At 35.0% G+C, this 24,837-nt stretch overlaps 1 protein-coding gene across 10 annotated transcripts in view; it reads right to left on the reverse strand.

Annotated features, from left to right (window-relative positions):
* Nucleotides 1-24,837, reverse strand: part of LOC125649942 (RILP-like protein 1) — a 55,867-nt gene that overhangs the window by 23,925 nt on the left and 7,105 nt on the right. For 2 of the 10 annotated variants that reach the window (XM_048877818.2, XM_056154179.1), the window contains exons 4-8: nucleotides 22,769-22,996; nucleotides 18,762-19,054; nucleotides 15,105-15,119; nucleotides 11,114-11,152; nucleotides 7,527-7,625 (exon numbers count right to left, since the gene is read on the reverse strand). In XM_048877818.2, the coding sequence (XP_048733775.1) occupies nucleotides 7,527-7,625; nucleotides 11,114-11,152; nucleotides 15,105-15,119; nucleotides 18,762-19,054; nucleotides 22,769-22,996 (674 nt within the window). Of the gene's footprint in view, nucleotides 1-7,522; nucleotides 7,626-7,787; nucleotides 8,314-11,113; nucleotides 11,153-15,104; nucleotides 15,120-18,761; nucleotides 19,055-22,768; nucleotides 22,997-24,837 lie in introns of those variants that run through there. The other 8 variants (XM_048877846.2, XM_056154187.1, XR_007360845.2 and 5 more) reach the window with 7 other exon arrangements.

Below are 24,837 nucleotides of genomic sequence, written 5' to 3' on the forward strand. Positions count from 1 at the left end.
TTCAATTAATTTCTTGTATATTCCCATATAAAATATAGATCTCCTATTGTGGCCCCTGTACTGAACTTGAATTTAAACTACCTGAAGATACTTGCATATCACTATGACTAATCATGGACCTGTTCTTGATGAGATGAAGATTTTTAAAGATATTTCTCTATAACTATTTATGTAAATCTTCCTTGTTTGACCCCCTATTGTAGCCCTGACTTACTTCAGGGGGCTAAAATTTGAACAAACTTGAATGTATACTACCTAGGACAAACATGATTAATCATAGTCCTGTTGTTCTTGAAAAGAAGATTCTAAAATATTTTCCTATATATCTGCATGAAAAAGTTTGATCCCCTATTGTGACACCAACCTATGCTTGGGGGTCATGATTTGAAGATATTTGAATCTACTCTATGTCAGGAAGCTTTCGTGTAAATTTCAACTTTTCTGGCCCAATGGTTCTTAAAGGTGCATATATACGATATTTGATCAACTGAAATTGACATTATTTTGTTATAGAAATAGATATTTATAAATAATATTAATAATATTTTTACAGAGGATATACTTTGTATTTACACAAAATCTGGCTCCCAAAATCATATTTGTCAAAATGCCTGTCAGAGCCAGGAAACCATGTGTGGATGCAAGAACACGAAGTTTTCTAAAAAGTATGTCTAAAGCATTCAACATTTCGATATATATGTCAATGATAAATCAATTTAGGGAGCTAGTACAAAGAACAGAAAATTTTCGTTGTAAAAGTTTTTTTTACATTGAAGCCATCCACTATGTAATGAGTCACCTAGCTGACATGTAAACATAAACAGGGTTCATGCATTGTTTTGAAAATGAAAAGTCTAGATGTCTCAAATATATCTTTGTGGCAGTTTTGTTGCCATGGTTTACACGAACCAAATACTATCATATTACTAATTAAATATCTAAATATTTCTGTACCAAAATTGTGTCCATGTCCCTTTAAGAATTATTTTTAAAATGAAGCCACCTATTTTTGCCTTTTCTTGATTATCTCCCCTTTGAAGTAGGCAAAGTCCTTCATTTGAACAAACTTAAATCCTCTTCACCCAAAGATGATTATGTTGTGTCAAGTTTGATTGAAACTGGACCAGTGGTTGTAAAGAAAAAGAATGTAAATGTGAAAAAGTTTACAGACAGAGAGATGGATGTACGTGGACAGATAGACTGATGCCAGACAAAAAGTGATCAGAAAAACTCACTAATAGCTTTCAGCTGACAAAAATGAAAATATAAAATTGACATATCAAAAATGCTGCCTAATAGAAATTGAAATACACATGGCATTCCATGTCTATTTCCATAGTTCCCACCCATTGACCTTTCATTTTGCATGCAAGTGAGAATTGTAAGTGGTGGGGAAATTAACCCCATGGCAGAGAGAACAGTTGGAGAAGTAAATATGATGTATTACAGAGAGGTTGTTTATCGTGTATTCCTGATGATGTGTTACAGAGAGGTTGTTTATCGTGTATTCCTGATGATGTATTACAGAGAAGTTGTTTATCCTGATGATGTGTTACAGAGAGGTTGTTTATCCTGATGATGTATTACAGAGAGGTTGTTTATCGTGTATTCCTGATGATGTGTTACAGAGAGATTGTTTATCCTGATGATGTGTTACAGAGAGGTTGTTTATCCTGATGATGTATTACAGAGAGGTTGTTTATCATGTATTCCTGATGATGTGTTACAGAGAGGTTGTTTATCCTGATGATGTGTTACAGAGAGGTTGTTTATCGTGTATTCCTGATGATGTGTTACAGAGAGGTTGTTTATCATGTATTCCTGATGATGTGTTACAGAGAGGTTGTTTATCCTGATGATGTATTACAGAGAGGTTGTTTATCCTGATGATGTATTACAGAGAGGTTGTTTATCATGTATTCCTGATGATGTATTACAGAGAGGTTGTTTATTGTGTATTCCTGATGATGTGTTACAGAGAGGTTGTTTATCCTGATGATGTATTACAGAGAGGTTGTTTATCATGTATTCCTGATGATGTATTACAGAGAGGTTGTTTATCGTGTATTCCTGATGATGTGTTACAGAGAGGTTGTTTATCATGTATTCCTGATGATGTGTTACAGAGAGGTTGTTTATCCTGATGATGTATTACAGAGAGGTTGTTTATCCTGATGATGTATTACAGAGAGGTTGTTTATCATGTATTCCTGATGATGTATTACAGAGAGGTTGTTTATTGTGTATTCCTGATGATGTGTTACAGAGAGGTTGTTTATCCTGATGATGTATTACAGAGAGGTTGTTTATCGTGTATTCCTGATGATGTGTTACAGAGAGGTTGTTTATCCTGATGATGTATTACAGAGAGGTTGTTTATCATGTATTCCTGATGATGTATTACAGAGAGGTTGTTTATCGTGTATTCCTGATGATGTGTTACAGAGAGGTTGTTTATCGTGTATTCCTGATGATTTGTTACAGAGAGGTTGTTTATCCTGATGATGTATTACAGAGAGGTTGTTTATCCTGATGATGTGTTACAGAGAGGTTGTTTATCATGTATTCCTGATGATGTGTTACAGAGAGGTTGTTTATCGTGTATTCCTGATGATGTGTTACAGAGAGGTTGTTTATCGTGTATTCCTGATGATGTATTACAGAGAGGTTGTTTATCCTGATGATGTATTACAGAGAGGTTGTTTATCCTGAAGATGTGTTACAGAGAGGTTGTTTATCGTGTATTCCTGATGATGTGTTACAGAGAGGTTGTTTATCCTGATGATGTATTACAGAGAGGTTGTTTATCCTGATGATGTGTTACAGAGAGGTTGTTTATCATGTATTCCTGATGATGTATTACAGAGAGGTTGTTTATTGTGTATTCCTGATGATGTGTTACAGAGAGGTTGTTTATTCTGATGATGTATTACAGAGAGGTTGTTTATCCTGATGATGTGTTACAGAGAGGTTGTTTATCGTGTATTCCTGATGATGTATTACAGAGAAGTTGTTTATCGTGTATTCCTGATGATGTGTTACAGAGAGGTTGTTTATCTTGATGATGTGTTACAGAGAGGTTGTTTATCGTGTATTCCTGATGATGTGTTACAGAGAAGTTGTTTATCCTGATGATGTATTACAGAGAGGTTGTTTATCGTGTATTCCTGATGATGTGTTACAGAGAGGTTGTTTATCATGTATTCCTGATAATGTATTACAGAGAGGTTGTTTATCCTGATGATGTATTACAGAGAGGTTGTTTATTCTGATGATGTATTACAGAGAGGTTGTTTATCCTGATGATGTGTTACAGAGAGGTTGTTTATCATGTATTCCTGATGATGTGTTACAGAGAGGTTGTTTATCCTGATGATGTATTACAGAGAGGTTGTTTATCCTGATGATGTATTACAGAGAGGTTGTTTATCATGTATTCCTGATGATGTATTACAGAGAGGTTGTTTATCGTGTATTCCTGATGATGTGTTACAGAGAGGTTGTTTATCATGTATTCCTGATGATGTGTTACAGAGAGGTTGTTTATCCTGATGATGTATTACAGAGAGGTTGTTTATCCTGATGATGTATTACAGAGAGGCTGTTTATCATGTATTCCTGATGATGTATTACAGAGAGGTTGTTTATTGTGTATTCCTGATGATGTGTTACAGAGACGTTGTTTATCCTGATGATGTATTACAGAGAGGTTGTTTATCGTGTATTCCTGATGATGTGTTACAGAGAGGTTGTTTATCCTGATGATGTATTACAGAGAGGTTGTTTATCATGTATTCCTGATGATGTATTACAGAGAGGTTGTTTATTGTGTATTCCTGATGATGTGTTACAGAGAGGTTGTTTATCCTGATGATGTATTACAGAGAGGTTGTTTATCATGTATTCCTGATGATGTATTACAGAGAGGTTGTTTATCGTGTATTCCTGATGATGTGTTACAGAGAGGTTGTTTATCATGTATTCCTGATGATGTGTTACAGAGAGGTTGTTTATCCTGATGATGTATTACAGAGAGGTTGTTTATCCTGATGATGTATTACAGAGAGGCTGTTTATCATGTATTCCTGATGATGTATTACAGAGAGGTTGTTTATTGTGTATTCCTGATGATGTGTTACAGAGACGTTGTTTATCCTGATGATGTATTACAGAGAGGTTGTTTATCGTGTATTCCTGATGATGTGTTACAGAGAGGTTGTTTATCCTGATGATGTATTACAGAGAGGTTGTTTATCATGTATTCCTGATGATGTATTACAGAGAGGTTGTTTATCGTGTATTCCTGATGATGTGTTACAGAGAGGTTGTTTATCGTGTATTCCTGATGATTTGTTACAGAGAGGTTGTTTATCCTGATGATGTATTACAGAGAGGTTGTTTATCCTGATGATGTGTTACAGAGAGGTTGTTTATCATGTATTCCTGATGATGTGTTACAGAGAGGTTGTTTATCGTGTATTCCTGATGATGTATTACAGAGAGGTTGTTTATCCTGATGATGTATTACAGAGAGGTTGTTTATCCTGAAGATGTGTTACAGAGAGGTTGTTTATCGTGTATTCCTGATGATGTATTACAGAGAGGTTGTTTATCGTGTATTCCTGATGATGTGTTACAGAGAGGTTGTTTATCCTGATGATGTGTTACAGAGAGGTTGTTTATCGTGTATTCCTGATGATGTGTTACAGAGAGGTTGTTTATCATGTATTCCTGATGATGTATTACAGAGAGGTTGTTTATCCTGATGATGTATTACAGAGAGGTTGTTTATTCTGATGATGTATTACAGAGAGGTTGTTTATCCTGACGATGTGTTACAGAGAGGTTGTTTATCCTGATGATGTATTACAGAGAGGTTGTTTATCCTGATGATGTGTTACAGAGAGGTTGTTTATCGTGTATTCCTGATGATGTGTTACAGAGAGGTTGTTTATCCTGATGATGTATTACAGAGAGGTTGTTTATCGTGTATTCCTGATGATGTGTTATAGAGAGGTTGTTTATCGTGTATTCCTGATGATGTGTTACAGAGAGGTTGTTTATCGTGTATTCCTGATGATGTGTTACAGAGAGGTTGTTTATCATGTATTTCTGATGATGTGTTACAGAGAGGTTGTTTATCGTGTATTCCTGATGATGTATTACAGAGAGGTTGTTTATCCTGATGATGTGTTACAGAGAGGTTGTTTATCCTGATGATGTATTACAGAGAGGTTGTTTATCCTGATGATGTGTTACAGAGAGGTTGTTTATCGTGTATTCCTGATGATGTGTTACAGAGAGGTTGTTTATCGTGTATTCCTGATGATGTATTACAGAGAGGTTGTTTATCGTGTATTCCTGATGATGTGTTACAGAGAGGTTGTTTATCCTGATGATGTATTACAGAGAGGTTGTTTATCGTGTATTCCTGATGATGTGTTACAGAGAGGTTGTTTATCGTGTATTCCTGATGATGTGTTACAGAGAGGTTGTTTATCATGTATTTCTGATGATGTGTTACAGAGAGGTTGTTTATCGTGTATTCCTGATGATGTATTACAGAGAGGTTGTTTATCCTGATGATGTGTTACAGAGAGGTTGTTTATCCTGATGATGTATTACAGAGAGGTTGTTTATCCTGATGATGTGTTACAGAGAGGTTGTTTATCGTGTATTCCTGATGATGTGTTACAGAGAGGTTGTTTATCGTGTATTCCTGATGATGTATTACAGAGAGGTTGTTTATCGTGTATTCCTGATGATGTGTTACAGAGAGGTTGTTTATCCTGATGATGTATTACAGAGAGGTTGTTTATCGTGTATTCCTGATGATGTGTTACAGAGAGGTTGTTTATCGTGTATTCCTGATGATGTGTTACAGAGAGGTTGTTTATCCTGATGATGTGTTACAGAGAGGTTGTTTATCCTGATGATGTGTTACAGAGAGGTTGTTTATCCTGATGATGTGTTACAGAGAGGTTGTTTATCGTGTATTCCTGATGATGTGTTACAGAGAGGTTGTTTATCATGTATTCCTGATGATGTGTTACAGAGAGGTTGTTTATCCTGATGATGTATTACAGAGAGGTTGTTTATCATGTATTCCTGAAGTACTGAATAGCTCATTTCTGGAAGTTGATTGGTAGCATAATTTGTGAACAATGACCACATGGAAATTTTGCTAGGTTTGCTTACAGGCAGCGAAAAATAATAATTCAAAATAACTTAATTTTAATCTCTCAATGGATTTTCTTATTTATTCCTCACAAGCAATAGGATTTGGAAGTCCATTAATTTAGTAATGCCGGTGTGTACAGTCTACATGTACCTGTCAGTGTCTCTGATCTTTAACCCTCACTGTTTATTTTTACAATTTAAACATGCATGTATTTTGCACCTGTTACTCTCCAATTATAAATATGAGTTTTAATATTCAAACACTGATCACAAATTAAATCAATTACATTACATCTAAACGAGGATTCATATAATATCAAAACATAGTACACAATGATTAACAGAATTTACTGAAAACTCAAATATTGCTGGAGTTAAGCATTTATAAATGGTACTATTCTGGAGTTAAGCATTTATAAATGGTACTATTTTGATATTTCAATCCTTTGTTTGTACATGTAGAGACATAACCTGGTGAGATGCCTCAAATTTGATCTATGCATGGCTCTTTGGGCCTGTAACTTTTACTTCTAATGCAAATCATTGCCAATGTTAAACATCTTAGGTTTAATGCAGTGGTGGAATCCAGAATTGAACCTGTTATTAAAAGTGCATGTGCAATCATCATGCAACACAAGTTTAATTTGGCTATCAATGTCTAATGTCATTTTGCAATGTGAATAAATTGACTGTTTAATTAATAAATGCATTCCCAGAGATAACACATCTAATCATTATCTTATCATTTTAATACAAAATGAATAAATATCAAAATAAACATATATATGTGCAATAAATACACATCTTTCACAGAGTATCCATTACCCTCATAGTAATGCAAATAAAAATGAGGACATTTTCAATAATATAGGGTTATTGAACTTATATTGGTGAATATTGGCAGAGTTGAATTTGAAAAAATTGTGAACTTTTAAAAATTCCCCAATATAAAGAAGCTTTATCCTGGGAAATTTTGACTTTCATGTAAGAAATTTACCAGTCTGATTAAAACCAGCCCCCCTTCTCCTATTGTCGATAGGAGAAGGGGGGCTGGTTTTAATCAGACTGGAAATTTACACACCCATTTTGTCATTTTTTGGATACATAAAATGTACAAGACTAAGGTTTTGTCATGGTTTTTTTCCAATTTAAGTGCACACTACACATGATACTTTATGGTAATACAAAATTGCACAAGAAAGGCCTTAATTATTGGATGAATTCAGATAAAACTAAGACACACAGGGCCGAGATATAATCAACCTTACACTCTCAGTATACTGAGAACACCATCAGCAAACATTAAACATGTACTTACAAAAATATCTGCTGCTTAATGTACTTACAATTTGCGGATTCCTGAGGGTTTTCTTTGTCCAGGATAAATTTTCTCCTCGGGCTCTTTGTTTATTGGACCCTCCACTGGTAGATCCTCCCCTTGGTATCTGAAACAAAAACATGCTATCTTGTTACCATTTGTTCCTTCATCAAAACTACATTATTGACAATTTTAAACATGAATAATATATCACTTTTAAAACATATACTCTATGTTTGTAATAAGTTCTACTAAACTAAACACATCAGTTCCATACAATGTCAATTACTTTTCATTGGTAATTAATGTAGTCCTGTGGGGATCCAGGTTAGATTAGGTCCTCAGTACCCCTTGCTTATCATAAGAGGTGACTAAGTGAGGGTGGTCCTTCAGATAAGACTGCAAAAACCAAGACCCCTTCTCACAGCAGTTGTGGCACGATAAAGATCCCTCCCTGCTCAACGGCAGTAAGAGCTGAGCATAGGCCTAAATTCTGCAGCCCTTCACCGGCAGTGGTGACATCTCCATATGAGTGAAATATTCTCAAGAAGGATGTTAAACAATATACAATCAATCAATCAAATTATCTAAATGTATTTTAGTTAATGATAAGCTACAATTGATTTTTCAGTGTGATAATCCGAATTAAAGACTCTGTGTGGTAAAGCTTTTTCTGCACACCCATTCCGACTTTGAGTGACTTTTATCTGCTTATGCAGCATAAAATGACTGAAATCTGCATCTCCTGGTCAGTCATTGTCTGTGAGCCTCAATTAAATGTAAAAGTCTCCATTTCAATCATGTTACGGTCCAATCTGTAGAGAGACTTCAATATTTTGATTGAGGTAAGTAACACAATTAAGATCCACTCGGGAATACTATACAAATACACACTAGTGAATCTATAATTTCAAGTGGTCAAGCTAAATTAACATGAATGAAAATGAGTGCACAGAAGGTTTGCACATGAAATTTTGAATCATCATTAATTTTTAATGCATCAGTATATTCTTGTATTGAGGTGGAAGTGAGGATTCGAGTTGGGTGGGTGTACTACGTAAAAGTGAGGGTAAAACAAGTGGTAGGATATAAATTTCTGGAGCTGTATCACTACTTAGATTGGTACATGTATACCCATAATTATTTAAGTTTCTGACTGACACGTCACAGTGGTACGGTATAATAGGACATAGAGGAAAACAAATGTTATTTGTCCACACTCATTATCAGAGAACAAAATGTCCATTTTCCACACTCATCATCAGAAAACAAATGACTTACATAGTCCTCTAAGTATATATACAATGCATAAATGTCATGTGAATCATCTTTAAATGAGCAAATAACACTTTATCTGTTTATGATAACCTATGGAAAATTCATTAACAAGAAACAGATGAATTTTGTGTAGTTAAAGAATACACAGTTAACATGAATTGAATGATCAAATCATTGAGCATTATCAGATCCTAGCAGGACAAACTCTACTAGTATAATTTAAATTTACAAAATTTTCATGGCTGAATATCCTATTTATGAATAATTGTAATCCATTTGATCATTTTATGCTGAATCTTACGAATATAGGAACCTAACAACACACAACATTTTCAATTATAAGCCACTTGACCTTTGACCTTCCAAATCTAATCCGAGTGATTGTTAAGTAATTTATTTCCAATTTTGGGCCCAGAGGGCATACAAAGAAAATAAAATCATATATATAAATCATAAATTAAGAGTGATTATCCAAAAGATAGATAAAGAAATAAAAAAAATTTGCAAGTTCATGATAAATCAACTTATGTCTTATTTGTATTTGATTTTCACAGCATTAAGGGCTAGATCAAAAGTTCTGACAAAAAACTAAATTCACATAGTTTTCACGAAGACCCGCCCCCCGAAACTAAATATGATGAATGTTGAAACTAATCAATTAACAAGTAAAAACATACGATTATAAATACTGTATACCTTTTCCATTGTTTATTTACAAATGAAAGAGTACATTAAATATCATTAAGTTATCGTTATGTTTTTTTTTACAGTCGCTTGTCTTTTTTCACTAAAGTGTAATCGATGTTGGATGACAGAAACTTACAAAAGATTTTATCCCCCTACCCTAACTATTTGAATTTAGATATTTATCCAACATCAATCTTCTGATCTTGCCCCTAACTACTATTACAGTAATTTTGTGGCAAGTCTTAGATATGCATGCCAAATAATATACTTTTCACAGGATTTGACCTGTAACAGGAAGGGAGAAAATGCAATGGACCAGATCTTTGACTTTTAAACTGATTTATAAAACATTTCTTCCTCGAACACCTAGTTCTCCTCAGTGCAACAAAGAAAGTGATAGGATGTACAGCGCCAATTAGCAAAAGTATTCGCGATTTTGCAAAATGCTTACTTGCATGTCTTGATTAGAAAAAGAGCAACATCTCTATGGAAAATATGAGTTATCCATTGATTTTTTGACAGAGTTATCTTTATGTAGGAAATGACATCATTTTATATTTATTGTCATCTGCAGTTACTTCCTTTAATTAAAATAATTAAACAATATTAGACTGGATTTAAATGAAGGAAAATGTCCTATCGAAACTGTCCATAAATGTACAGTCCAAAGATTTCTAAGAAATAAAGGATATCAAAGAAAAGTTGTACGAAAACGCATGGTTATTTATGAAGTTAATCGGAAAATGTGATTATCTTGGTGTTTATAGGGAAACAAGGTCTGACAGTGGAACAGTATTGGCAGAATATCATATTTTCTGACAAAAGTCAAGTTGTTATTGGAGATAACCACAGGGTTTATGTCTGGAGAAAAGCAAATGAGGCATATCTACCCCAGTGCATGTGCCCTCCACGTAAACGTTGGGTTGCAGTTATGGTGTGGGGATGCATCTCTAATGATGGTGTGGGGACTTTCTGTCTTGTTGATGACAACATAACTGCTCAAAAGTATATTGATATACTTAATGAACATTTGTGGCCAGTTATAGTGATACAATTTCTCAATATACCTTAGTAGCTATTTCAAAACGAGAACGCACCTGTGCACAGGGCCAGGATTATTTGTGAATATAAACAAAATAACAACATTCTTTCCATTACATGGCCGGCGTAGTCCCCGGACAATAATATAATTGAAAATATTTGGTTGAAAATAAAACGTTCACTTCAAAATACGGCCAGAGATATCATCAACCGAGATGAACTTTTTAACGCTATACTTGACATATGGCAAAACATCCCCCTTGAGTATGTAAAAAACTTATACCTACCAATTCCCCGGCAGATTCAGGCAGCGTAGTAAGATCCAAAGGTCAACTCACAAAGTATTAAGAATAGTTAAGTCAGTTTTTCATTATTTTTTATTGTTTGCAAAATATGAAGTGCGTCCTTGTTTATGGCCAAAATTTTGAAAAATCACGAATACTTTTGCTATGGCTCTGTATATGGTATATTAATATAGTCTAAGAAATGCACGCACACATGCCCCCTCACTCACACATTAGTAAGTGTATGTATTCTCAGAACCTTTGTAGTAAAGACACAGTATTTAGGGTTGACACTTATTAGTTATAATAGTAGCTCAGAACTTACTCAATGTCAGCACTTGAATTAGTGTCCTTTCTGGAAACTCTGCAAAGGGGATTAACTCAAACAATAGCAAGCAAGAAAATGTGAGTACATCACGATATTGATTACAAGACATATGAATAGGAATCATTATTCAATGGTTGTCAAGCATAGTCCACTGCTACATGGATCAATACTGTTCTCGTGCTGTTGATTCAGTTAACTTTACACCTCTTCATCCCAATATAGTATTACTAAATACCCAGTATGTGTCAATATTATAGCTGCCTGAAAAATTCAATATTTATATACAGATAACAAACATAGAGGCAAGAATAGTAATTCAAGATTGAAATTTAAATTGAGTCAACATTGTACTGTAATCCACATATATATGTTGTGTGAATTACATCGCCATGTTTGTTTAAAGCACAAGTTGTGCACTGACAACCATTGAATAATAACTCAGTGTTGTCACCAAGTAAAAAGAATTCATGCATGTATTATATAGTACATATTAAATAAATCTATATCATGCAAATTTTGTTAATATAAAATTCTTGTTTATAATGAGTTGCCATAGAATATTTGTGTAAACAATTACTAGGTAAAGTAATTGTATTATCATTGCATGTTATGGGGACTGTAGTAAACTGAACATCAGTAATTGCATTATTATTGTATGTTACAGGGACTGTAGTAAACTGAACATCAGTAATTGTATTATTATTGTATGTTACAGGGACTGTAGTAAACTGAACATCAGTAATTGTATTATTATTGTATGTTACAGGGACTGTAGTAAACTGAACATCAATAATTGTATTATTATTGTATGTTACAGGGACTGTAGTAAACTGAACATCAGTAATTGTATTATTATTGTATGTTACAGGGACTGTAGTAAACTGAACATCAGTAATTGTATTATTATTATATGTTACAGGGACTGTAGTAAACTGAACATCAGTAATTGTATTATTATTGATTGTTACAGGGACTGTAGTAAACTGAACATCAGTAATTGTATTATTATTGTATGTTACAGGGACTGTAGTAATTGTATTATTATTGTATGTTACAGGGACTGTAGTAATTGTGTTATTATTGCATGTTACAGGGACTGTAGTAAACTGAACATCAGTAATTGTATTATTATTGTATGTTACAGGGACTGTAGTAATTGTATTATTATTGTATGTTTCAGGGACTGTAGTAAACTGAACATCAGTAATTGTATTATTATTGTATGTTACAGGGACTGTAGTAAACTGAACATCAATAATTGTATTATTATTGTATGTTACAGGGACTGTAGTAAACTGAACATCAGTAACTGTATTATCATTGCATGTTATCGGGATTGTTGCAGACTGAACATCAGTAATTGTATTATTATTGCATGTTATCGGGACTGTTGCAGACTGAACAGTTTTCCAGGTTGTTTTACTCTGATCCTTCTCATTCTTATTTTATCACTTATAACTTCAGTTCAGCTATGGGGGTTTACAGAATGTATCTATTATAGAATTCTAAATTTATATTTCCATTTAATAAATTATAAACTGTGTTTCTTGATAGTTTGGAATTACACTGAAAATGGAGGGCAAATACAAACCAGGGGTTGGAATATGGGACTCTGTCCAATATATACTACAAAACCAACTGCATAGAGACTAATCTCAGGGGATCATTGGCAAAACTGGAATTCATGGATGTGCACTTAATTTTCTCTGAGAAAATGTTTGTCTTCAAAATGTGAATGAGAGTCCAATCAATAATATCTTTCCAAATAACTGAAAATTGTATTTCTAACAGAACATTTAGAACTGAAAACAGTTGTTATATATACCACAGCAGCCTCTGTTGTACACCCAAACTGATCAGATCTCTCTCCTCATGTCTTATTTATTGAAAATTTGCAAATTTGTATGCATGCATGAATTTCAAAATATAAGTGAAAAAGAAGGATGGTGTGCTGCCTAGTACTGTTGTACAAGGAAATATACAATTACAGACATTTCTTAGGTCAATGTGATGCCTTACCTACCTGAGAAAATAATGTTCACTAAGCCATGTAAGGCGAGGTGAATATTGTACTTCGAGGGTAGTTAAAGCATTGTATTAGCCGATAAAATGTCAATTATTTATTATATGTAAATAATAGGGAATTTTCGAGTTCTTCCATGTATGTGTTTATTCTGCATATAGTCACTATTACGTCATATTGTTATTTTAGGCATAGTCATTTCCGGTTTATCGTCGTTAATGTAATCATAAACGCTGCTTTATGTCTATGATGTAATTTATAAATACACAAGTGTATAGCCTATTAAATTGGACGTTGATTCAATGCAAGTATTGAATTGAAGAAATTTTTGCTATAATAGATGAGTGTTTTTTTGTTCCTTTTCCCGTAAAAGTAACCTATAAAAACTATGTAAGCTTGCGATTGGTATGAATTTGGAAATCCTTTCTAAAAATGTTGATGTAGTCTATACATACACAATTTTTGATCTCAAGTTCTTGAAAGTCAATCGCTGATCGGTAAAGAAAAATTATTGAATTGTTGGAAATCATCAATAAAAATGTGGTAAAAAAATTCAAGGTATACCAGCTATTGAAAGTTATTACGTCAAGATTTATCTTTACAAATATCAAATATTGGGCACCATTGGAATGAACAGCAACTTAGGCATTACAACTCCGATAATGGATATATCGGTACTTAGAATCAGGGAAGGGGAGGGAATGGTCCCCTTTTAACAACCATCATTTTCTATTATTTATATATACAAATAAAGATACATTTCGTAACCACCCAACCCCCTGATTTTTTTATGGCAGCAGAAGTGAGTCATGATGGTACGAATGCAATTTCAAAGTTATGAAGTGAATCCATGTGTTCTCCCCACAATTCAAGAAAAAGGAGTTTGGGTAAAAAAATTCTGAGGCAATAATACAATATGCTACTACCGCCACCCCCCCCCCCCCCATCCCCGAATTTTAAAAGGTGTGAAAAGGTATGAGTCGTATGTCAATACTCAACCCTCCTCCATGCATTTGGAACTTGAAAGATTTTGAATATCAGTCAAAAAGAACATGTTAAGTTTTGTTTGTTTTGATACATTTACATGTAATTATTCTTGTCAAGAATTTTATATATTGTGAAGACATATTCTCTGACTACCATAACACTGGTTCTTAAATTCGGTATCAAAACCAATAACTAAATAAAAGAACAAATTCGACTGATTGTTAGCTAAACCGGAAGAAAGCATGCCTAAAAAATCGCCAAATCACGTAAATTAGGTAGATTCTAAAACATAAAACATGCATGGAACGGAAGAACTTGAAAATCCCCTATTGTTTTAATATGACTGAATAATTCAAAACATGGAAACTGGCTACTAAACCCTATGAATAGATACATGGTCAGCCATTTTTGTATTCAGCTAGACTGCAATATATAGTTAAAGTGATTAAAGAAGTGAGTTTTTGTTTACTATATTATGACTAAATAATTTAAAACATCGAAACCAATTACTTAATCAAGTAGAACTTGCCAAATGATACCTGATTAGTCCTCTTTAGATTAGGCTTGATGCTACTAAATTCAGTTTGGAGTAGTTTTTTTAATTTTTAATTTTTTTTTTTATTTTGATGCAATACAGTTGAAAGTGAGCAGACAGTTTTCATTGAGTTAATGACCAAGAAATAATGATCAATTTTGTCAATTCCCAATTATTATTTTTTGATGTTGGAGAATCAAATCACATCGATGACATGTGTTATGTGAATATAACATTCTATTTCTCTGAGGTTGTTAGATATCAGCCAATCCCAAAGCACAGAACTATTCACTCATATAATACTTGAAGATATATCAGTATCCTATTAAAACTAGTATGAAATATAAAATGGTTTTGAGAAAGGTAGTTAAATGTGATAATTAAACATATGATAAAAATTAGCTGTTAAAGAAAGTGGTACAGAGAGAACTCAAAAAATTTACTTGTGTCCGGTTGATCTAAAAAAAGGGAATATATCATTTGGTAATGAGAAATACATGTAATTTACAATGCATACAAATGTATACCTATACAAGTATGTTGAAATGGAATATCTATGATTTCTTGATATAATATAACATTACTGAAAACAAAATTATTTTTCATATTCTTCAAGAAATTTGAAAAATGTGTTAAAACTAGATCTATATTAAACAGTTTATTCTATTTTGTGCTTTTACAAGATGGTGTACATGTAACATCTTTGAAAACTATGAATTGAATTGAATATATTTTATTGGCAAAAAGTCAAAAAGATTAGATAAAAATTCAAAATCTCCTATTACAACATTTTGTAGAAATTGCCATGCAGTATGAAAATGAATACAGTAAAGCCAATTGCAACTACAAAAAGGAATGTAATTTGTGTATTACAAATATAACATCTGGAATTGATTTTCCTTTTAAATAAGCATCGTATAATTCTTTATGTAAAAAAGAATATCAATTTATTAAGAATATTTAGAAAAATGACTGCATTCATTCAAAAAAGCTTGAATAACCTAACAAGAGGCCCATGGGCCACATCGCTCACCTGAGTCACCATGGCCCTGCATTTGTTCAGCTGTTGTGATTTTTGTAAGGTATTTTTTACTCCCATGAGAAATTTTGACACCATAATGTGGCCAAAACCTAACCAAAAAGGGTTAAGACATAACCAAACGTTTGAATTCATACAACATGGGGATGCCTCAACACCAACAAGAGTACCATAAACAGTGCAATATACACCCATTAGACCTTCAGTACAACATCTGTATCCATGATGAGAATAAGTCCAGAAAACTATTTGACCTACTATAGCCCTAAATTACAGTGCACCAATCAAGTTCAAATGTAAACTGATCATGTATTTCTCCGAGAGGGAGGTTGTGACAGAATTTCAGGGAAATACCTATATTCATAACGAAAAAAAGAAAAATCTGGTTTGACCTACTTTTACCCCAAAATTAGGTCATGGTGCACCAATCCAGCTGAAATGTAAACTAAACTTACATTCCTCCGAGAGGAAGCATTTGACTAAATTTCAGAGCAATATTTGTATCCTTAATGAAAACAAGGTTTTTCTACTAAGTGATACTATGACCTTAACCTTTGACCTTGAGAAACAATACGCATCCTATGCATGGCATAAGGTGTGTGTACTAAGTTTGATGGTCCTAGCCACAACGCTTCAGTCTGTATCCTGCCAATCTAATTAAAATCAGACTTCTTAAATCCGTGCTGTATACTCTGTGTAAGAAGATCTGACATAACCCGACTAGGGGTCATGTCCATGTGAACTTTATGTTAGCCAATCAGCGCGTCGCCTATGCAATCATCAGTGTTCACAATTTAAGGAAAATGGCTGCGATTGTTTGGTTGGAAAGAAAACACATCACAGCGAGATGTGACGTCACAACAATGCATCGTTTACGTCGACTGGCATTATATTCCTTGCGTTAATTAAGTAAACCATCTTGAAAACTATTCAAATTGTACCCATTCCCATTCATACATAAATCGCAATTCACAATTAATTCAATTTGGGTGTATTTTATATCGTACATTTTGTTGTTTGTATGAACGGAATAGATTAGGCATAATTGTCAAAGTTTAAAATTCCTAATGTGAGAATATACAATTTTATAGTGTGGAATAAACTTGATGGGAGAGAGATTACTGCAACTTGTTTACGAATTGCTGGGAACTGCCTAAATAGCCACCATTGTCTGTATGACGCAATCTGACTGGCTGACAGTTCTCATGAATATTCCAAGTGAAAGGTCATGTGGACGTGACCTCCTGTGGGGTTATGTCAGATCCTAATGTAGCGGTAGTGAGCGTATATTATGATGTGATTTTAATTAGATTGGTATCCTGTCTACAAGGTTTTCCTACTAAGTGATACTATGACCTTGACTTTTGACCTTGAGAAACAATAGGCATCTTCCTCTCTTCACGGTGATCAAATATACAAAGATGTAAGATACTGGAGTTTACAGTTAATTTTTTATTTTGCCTACAAGGTCAGGACAGACGGACAACGCCATACCATAATACATCCCGTCTTTGACGAGTGTATCAATATTACTAAAAATTACCTTGCTGTTCTAGAGAAAGTCAAGGTCACAAGGTCAAAGATCATAGTATGAAATGGAAGCTCATTTTATAATGTTCAGGAGATATTGAAAAGGTTAGGCTTTTTTAAAAGTAGTTCAAACTCCAAGGTCAAGGTCACAAGGTTAAAAATGTTAGATCCATAAAAAATCTTGTCACAAGGAATGCACTTATGAAATATGAAAGCCCTATCACTCACCATTCACAAGTTATGAGCAAGGTTAAAATTTTGGACAGAAAGACAGTCCTAAACAGAAAGTTCTGAGCATAGTGAAGGGGCATAAAAAAAAATTGAATCTGAACTTTTGATATGATTTAGTGCGACCCTACTACTCTTGAAAAGAAGTTTTAATCAATTTCCTGTATATTCCCATATAAAACTTTTGATATCCTATGGTAGCCCCACACTACTTCAGGGACCTCCGATCTGAACAAACTTGAATTTGAAATACCTGCAGATGCTTGCATATTATTAATAAGACTAATCATGGTCCTGTTGTTCTTGAGATGAAGATTTTTATTAAAAGATGTTTACCTATAAATTCTCATGTAAAACTTTGATCCCCTATTGTGACCCCAACCTACCCCAAGAGTCTTAATTAAACTTGAATTTGCACTATCTGGAGATGCTTGCATATTAATATGACTAATCAAAGCCCTGCTTTTATCAAAATGAAGATTTTTAAAGATATTTTCCTATATATTCCCAGGTAAAACACTTTAATACCCTATTGTTTACCAACCCTACTTCTGGGGGCCAAACTTGAATCAGTACTACCTGGGAATACTTGCATATTAATATGAATATTCATGACCCTGTTGTTCTTGAGAAGAAGATAAAGATTTTTCATATACATGTATATCCCCATGTAAAAGTTTGATCCCCTATTGTGGCCTCACCCTACCACCTAGGACCATGATGGGAATAAATTGGAATCTACTTTATGTCAGGAAGTTTTCATATAAATTTAAACTTTTCTGGTCTATTGGTTCTTGAGAAGATTTTTAAATGACCACACCCTGTTTTTGCCTTTTCTTGATTATCTACCCTTTGGAGGGAGCATGACTCCATGAATCCCCTTCACCTAAGAGTGATTTTTATCACTCTTGAATGGTTCTTGAGAAGAAGATTTTCAAAAGATTCCCCAAAATATTCACCAATTCTTAATCATCACTTTAAAAAAGGTGTGACACTTCATTTGAACAAACTTGAATCCTCTTAATCCATGCATGCTTTGTGGAGAGTTTGGTTGAAATCTGGAAATGTTAACAATGTTAAGAATTTAAAGACGGATGTTGGACAAAAGGTGATCAGAAAAGCTCTCTTCATTTTGTGTAGCAGAGAAGGAATAATTCACATAAAATTATGTCCTAATTTTGTGATTTCTTTTTTTTACATTTGCATCTACAATGCCAAATGTACTTGTACCACTAGGAAAATTGCAACAAAAAAGCACAAGATCAAGCTGATAATCATTGCACAAAGATAATTATAAACTTACTTTGGCTTGAAAGCTACGAGCTCCTCCTCCACCTCTATAAGCTTGGCCTTCAGCTCATTCCGCTCCATTAGAACAGTCTTCAGTTCCTTCATTGTAAATCTAGGTCGGTCAGGGTCTTTCATGTCAATGACCATTTTGCCTATCATGCTAAGCTTGTCCTCGATGTGGCCCATGTTTTCACCGTCCTCTTGTTTTGGATCCTCCCCGACCGGTGGCGCCCCAGGAGGATATTGGGCTGTTTCTGAGTATTGTGTGGCACCTTCTTCATTTAGCACTGTAGATTCATCCTCCTCCTAAATCAAGTTGAAATAGTTTTAAAATTTGAATTCCTCAAATAAAACAAAATTCAGAAAGTGCAAAACATAAAAATGAAAACAGCATCCCTTTGCAATAAAACACACATGCTGCGGTGGCCGAGAGGTTAGAGGGTTCGAATCCCCGCCGCGACAGACCTAAGTCGTTAAAACAGGTAGTGACAGTTCCATCGCCAAACGCTCAGCATCAGGTGTGAATGTCACGGGTCCTCGGAGATGACCTTAAAAACGGATGACCCGTGTCACAGTAGGTGTGGCACACTAAAGAACCCTCACTGCTCAATGGCCATAAGCGCCGAGCATAGGCCTAAATTTGAAGCCCTTCACCGGTCTTTGTGACGTCTCCATATGAGTGAAAAATTCTCGAGCGAGACATTAAGCAAGATACAATCCATCAATCACATGCATAAGTTAAAAGTACATCCTCTCTAATTTCTACAGTACGTGATGTAGATGAAACAACTTCTCTACAGCTCAACAAAATAATCAATTTGTTTGTTTGTTGAAAACCTGCTGCTCCAGTCATAAATTTGAATGACTTTTCATACAGCTTATTGGAATTTGTGCCACCAATATTTATAAAGGGCATTAATATAAAGTTAAACCTTGGTATCTTGAAGTTGTGGGGAGCATGATTAATTTCCAGATATTCGGGGGTTCAACATAGTGAGGATCAGACTTAGATTTAATAAAATTTTATATGATGTGTTGGATTTACATTGTAATACAACTCAACACATTTTGAATGTTTCGAAGTTCTCGATCTCTCGAAGTGAAGTTGGGTCCCGTAAAACATTTCATTGTTTTTCACTCTTGATCTCTCAAAGTTATGGTAGCGTATACCTACCGTTACCCAAGCGTGTAATAATTTCCGCTTGGACATTACCTTAATTTGTTTTGATGTGACGACGAGAAAGTCAGTTTTATACATTAATTTAGAGATCTACAGACTTGTAACAGGAAGGGAGAAAATGCAAAGGACCAGACCGGGATTCGAACCCGGGCCCCCTGAATCTCTAGTCAGGTGCTCTACCAACTGAGCTAACTGGCCACCTGTGATCGAACCCGGCCGACCGCTACATTCCTCCCTCCTTAAATGTCTTCACACCCTGAAGACATCAACCCAAGTTCTTATTTGCCCCTGGGAGGACTTTCACCTCCAAGTCCAGGGGTGGTCAACGGCACCAAATCTGTAACAGGAAGGGAGAAAATGCAACGGACCAGACCGGGATTCGAACCCGGGCCCCCTGAATCTCTAGTCAGGTGCTCTACCAACTGAGCTAACTGGCCACCTGTGATCGAACCCGGCCGATCGCTACAGACTGTTAAATTTCTTGAGTTTGTTCTTTGTGTAAAGTTACTTTAAAACATTGTTTTACTCATTCGTTAGAATTTTTGCTAAAGTGTAAAGCAACATAACATTGTGCTCTGTTTAGTTAGCGATAGTAAAGCTTTATCGTAACTTGGCTTTGTATGCCTATCTTAGCATGATTAAAGAAAAAATAGATACATAAACTTCGAAATCTTTTCATTAATGCAAAATAAGGTTCTTTACTTTGATATCAAATTAACTACCTGACAAATATGAAAGAAAACGTCAAAACGATATGATCTTATTGCTAAACATTTCCGGTTACTGTAAAATCTGAACCATATCAGCGGACCTTCAATTTCCGAATTTCAATCTCTCGAACTCTCGATTTCTTGAAGTTTTATCAAGGTCCCTTGAACTTCGAGTTATCAAGAGTCACCTGTATACTGGAATAAATAAATAATTAAACAAGAAATGTTTGTAAAACATGTATGCCCCCCATGGTGCAAAATTGAAAAGGGTTATACATATGCATCATTTAATAGATAGTAGTGCCAAACCATTTCAAAATATTGAGCAGAAAATATCTTCCTATGTCCAGAGTGGATTGACCATGTGACCTAAAAATCAATAGGTGTCATCTACTCCTTATGTTATACCAGTGTACCAAGTTTGGTGTCAATCAAGCAAATGATTCTTAAAATATAGGAGACAATATCTTACTATGTTCAGTTTAACCCTTGACCTTTGACCAGGTGACTTCAAATTTAATAGGGGTCACCTTCTCCTGAAGATGTACCTGTGTACCAATTAAGTTTGATGTCTGTCAAGGAAAGGGTTCTCCAGATATTGAGTGGACAGTATATTCCTATGTCCAGTTTGACCCTTGACCATGTGACCTCAAAATTAATAGGGGTAATCTTTTTCTGAAGATGTACCGGTGTACCAAATTTGATATCTGTCAAGCAAGGGGTTCTCTAGACATTGACCGGTCAGTATATTCCTATGTCCAGTTTGACCTTTGACCATGTGACCTTAAAATCAATAGGGGTCATCTACTCCTTAGGGAGTACGTTCGAGATTGCCATTCTTCACACGAGTATGAATTCCTATCGATCCCGAACACCTAGTATACAATCTGAGAATGGGTTCGAGGTGCAAGAACTCACCTCTGTAGGTAGTGTGGTCGAAGAGCAAGAACATGTTCATGCGCACGTTCTCATCGTTCGCGGCTCCAAGAACGGAGCACGAGAACAATGGGAACAGCGATCTCGAATGCACTCTCAATGTACCAGTGTACAATGTTTGATGTCTGTCAAGCAAAGGGTTCTCAAGATATTGAGCAGTGTCTTCCTGTATCCAGAGTGAATTGACCCTTGATCTTTTTACCTGAAAATCGATAGGGGTCCTCCTCTACTCATAACCAACCCACATATGAAATATCATTACGATCAGGTGAATGGTTCTCAAGATATTGACAACATGTGGTCTACCGACCGAATGACAGGTGCAAAGCAATATGTCCCTCTTCTTTGAAGGGGAGCATAATAAAATGGTTTGGAGCTCAATAACACTACCCCCTTCTTATTTGCTCCCTAGCAAACATTGAATAGCAAGGAAAAAACAATATGCAATTTGTCATGCAAATATGATTGTAGATTTAGCATATTAGTACTAGCTTTAGTGTACATCTTTTACTATCTTTAGCCATCGTATGCAAAACTTTTTCATTTGTTGTGAAGAAGAGACGGGTCGTCCCAAAAATTTGACAATCTGATTGTTCGTGTCGTGGTCATTTTAGTAGTACATATTTACATTCACTGAATCTTTTCTCTTGTATTTTTTTTTAAATTGACATGTTCTCATCATAGACAATGAATACATGTTTGTTGCAAACTAGTTTGATCTGGTGTTTAGTACCATAAGTCTGTATAATCATTACCAAATATGGAGCATCGTCAAGGTTCAAAGGTGCATTGGCTGTTCCGTTTAAAGTAACGATATGATATTTCAGTACTTATATCTAGTTTATATTTTTAAAAATACTTAAAGATATAAATATAAACAATAAAATGTCTCTCTTTGTTGTTTTATCAAATGATGAAGTTAGCAATCATTGCAGCTGCTGATGAAGGTAGCAATCATTCCAGAAAAAAAATTACATAATCGCTAATGCGGATTATGTAATTTTTTTCTGCAGTGATTGCTACCTTCATCACCCGATAAACACGGGTTATGTAATTTTTTTCTGCAATGATTGCTACCTTCATCACCCGATAAAACAACAAAGAAAGCATTTTAATGTTTAAATATATATCATGGCAATGTAACTAATTTTTTTAATGAAACCATCTGAACAGTTAAAGTTCAATGATGCCCACCACTTCCAGGGAGGGATGAGGAGGTTTTGGTGTGGTTTTTTGTGTTTGAGTTTCTTCCTTTTCTTTGATGAATTGAGTAATCTTTGTGATCTGCTGTTCTTTGTCTGTCAGCTGGGCCTCTAGTTCACTCTTCTCTTCTAGTAATGTGTGGGCCTGCTTTTTCTGTATGCTGTTACTTCTCCTTAGGTCGGTATTGACCTTTACAATCTGATCTAGCTGGCTCTGTAGCTGTGAATAAAGACACACAAATTTTGCCATATATCAATAAGATAATCTTTATCTTACATCATGTGAACTGCAGAATACTGAATGCACATGATGAGACAGACAAATAAAAAATACTGGGGTAATATGCCCCTTTATCTTCCATCTAAGGGGCCTTAAAAAGACTCTTTCAAAGGTATGATATCAATGTCTAATGTCACACATGAACAGCTTTATAAAAGTAACTTTATCCTTTTGTGATGTCATTGGTGGGTTTTTTTTGGTGCAAAATCTTTAATTTCATGATAGAAATATAAATCCTCAATAGGAATTTTATCAATAAGAGGCCCACGGGCCTTATTGGTCACCTGAGTATTTATTAAAGTATCACTAGCCCCAAGGGCTATGAAATCTAGAATAATAATAATAATAAATTTATTTTGTAAAGCGTAAAATCCATATTGCTCTAAATGCTATTTGAATAACAATAAAATAAGATGAATAAGAACAAATGACTAGTAGGTGAAAATAAGGAGTCCGTTATGGTTGCACAACATACGGAAATAATCTTGACTAAGAGTTCATCTGCACAGACTAGTTGTAATGAATTGCAAACAGATGAGTCTTTAGTTTAGAATTAAAGATACAGAGACTAGCAGCAGTTCTGATATCATATGGTAGAGCATTCCACAGTTTAGGGCCAGCCACACTAAAAGCTCGAGTTTGAATTACAGATGAAGTGGTAAATGGCACTTGTAGTAGGCTCTGATCACTCGGCCGCAGAGTTCTGGAGGGAGGATAGGGTGTTATGAGTTCCTGCAGATGGAGCCGTGTTGTTGACTGTTTTGTACACTAACACCAATGACTTGAAGATGACTCTTTGCTGAACTGGCAGCCAATGGAGGGAGCGTAGTACTGGTGTAATGCTGTCATATTTGCGGGTGCCTGAGATGATTCTGGCTGCAGCGTTTTGGATGGATTGGAGCTGCTGGATCTGCTTTGATGGTAAGCCGTAGTAGAGAGAGTTACAGTAGTCCAGCTTTGTTGTTATGAAGGCATGGACAACACATTCCAGCGATTCCCTGTCCAGGTATTTCCTCAGCTGGCTCAGGTTCTTAAGGTGGATGAAGGCACCTCTGCACACTGATGACATATGTGCCTCCATGGTCATGTGACAGTCAATGGTTACATCAACGCCTTTGGCCTTAGTAACAGGAGTGATAGAGTCGTCTCCTACTTGCAGTGATGGTATGTGCAGCTTAGAGGCCATTTGTTTGGAGGATATCACTAGCACCTCAGTCTTGTCTGTGTTGATCTTGCGGTGATGCTGAGCCATCAAGGTTTGAACTGACCTCAAGCAAGACTCCATGTGACTGACTACAAGAGCGGTCTGTTGGACTTTAAAGCTGATATACAATTCATCATCGTCAGTATACATGTGGTACAAGACATTACTCTTTCTGAAAAATTTTCCAGTTCTGTATAATTATTTAAATTCTAATATTCTAATAATGAGCAGCAATATAAAACAAGATGTGTTCTTAAAAGACAAATGCCCCCGAAAGTGCCCATACTGATGAAAGACTTTACATAATACATGTATATGTTATATTAACACTATATGACTATTTTAGACCCGCCCTTGAGTCAGAACATGGGTTGTGAAATTCACAATTTTGGTATATGCCTTTCTGCTTGTAGTTTTTACACAGTATCAGCAAAATTAAAGGAGTCCTTTAAATGATAAAGACAATAATCACAATAATAACTCTGGCACCACCCTGGAACCAAATCCCTTACCCCTGGGATCATGAAATTTACAATTTTGGTAAAGGACTACCTGCTCCTTCAAAATATCTATTTAG

Source organism: Ostrea edulis, chromosome 1, assembly GCF_947568905.1.
Source record: "Ostrea edulis chromosome 1, xbOstEdul1.1, whole genome shotgun sequence".
Taxonomy (NCBI): domain Eukaryota; kingdom Metazoa; phylum Mollusca; class Bivalvia; order Ostreida; family Ostreidae; genus Ostrea; species Ostrea edulis.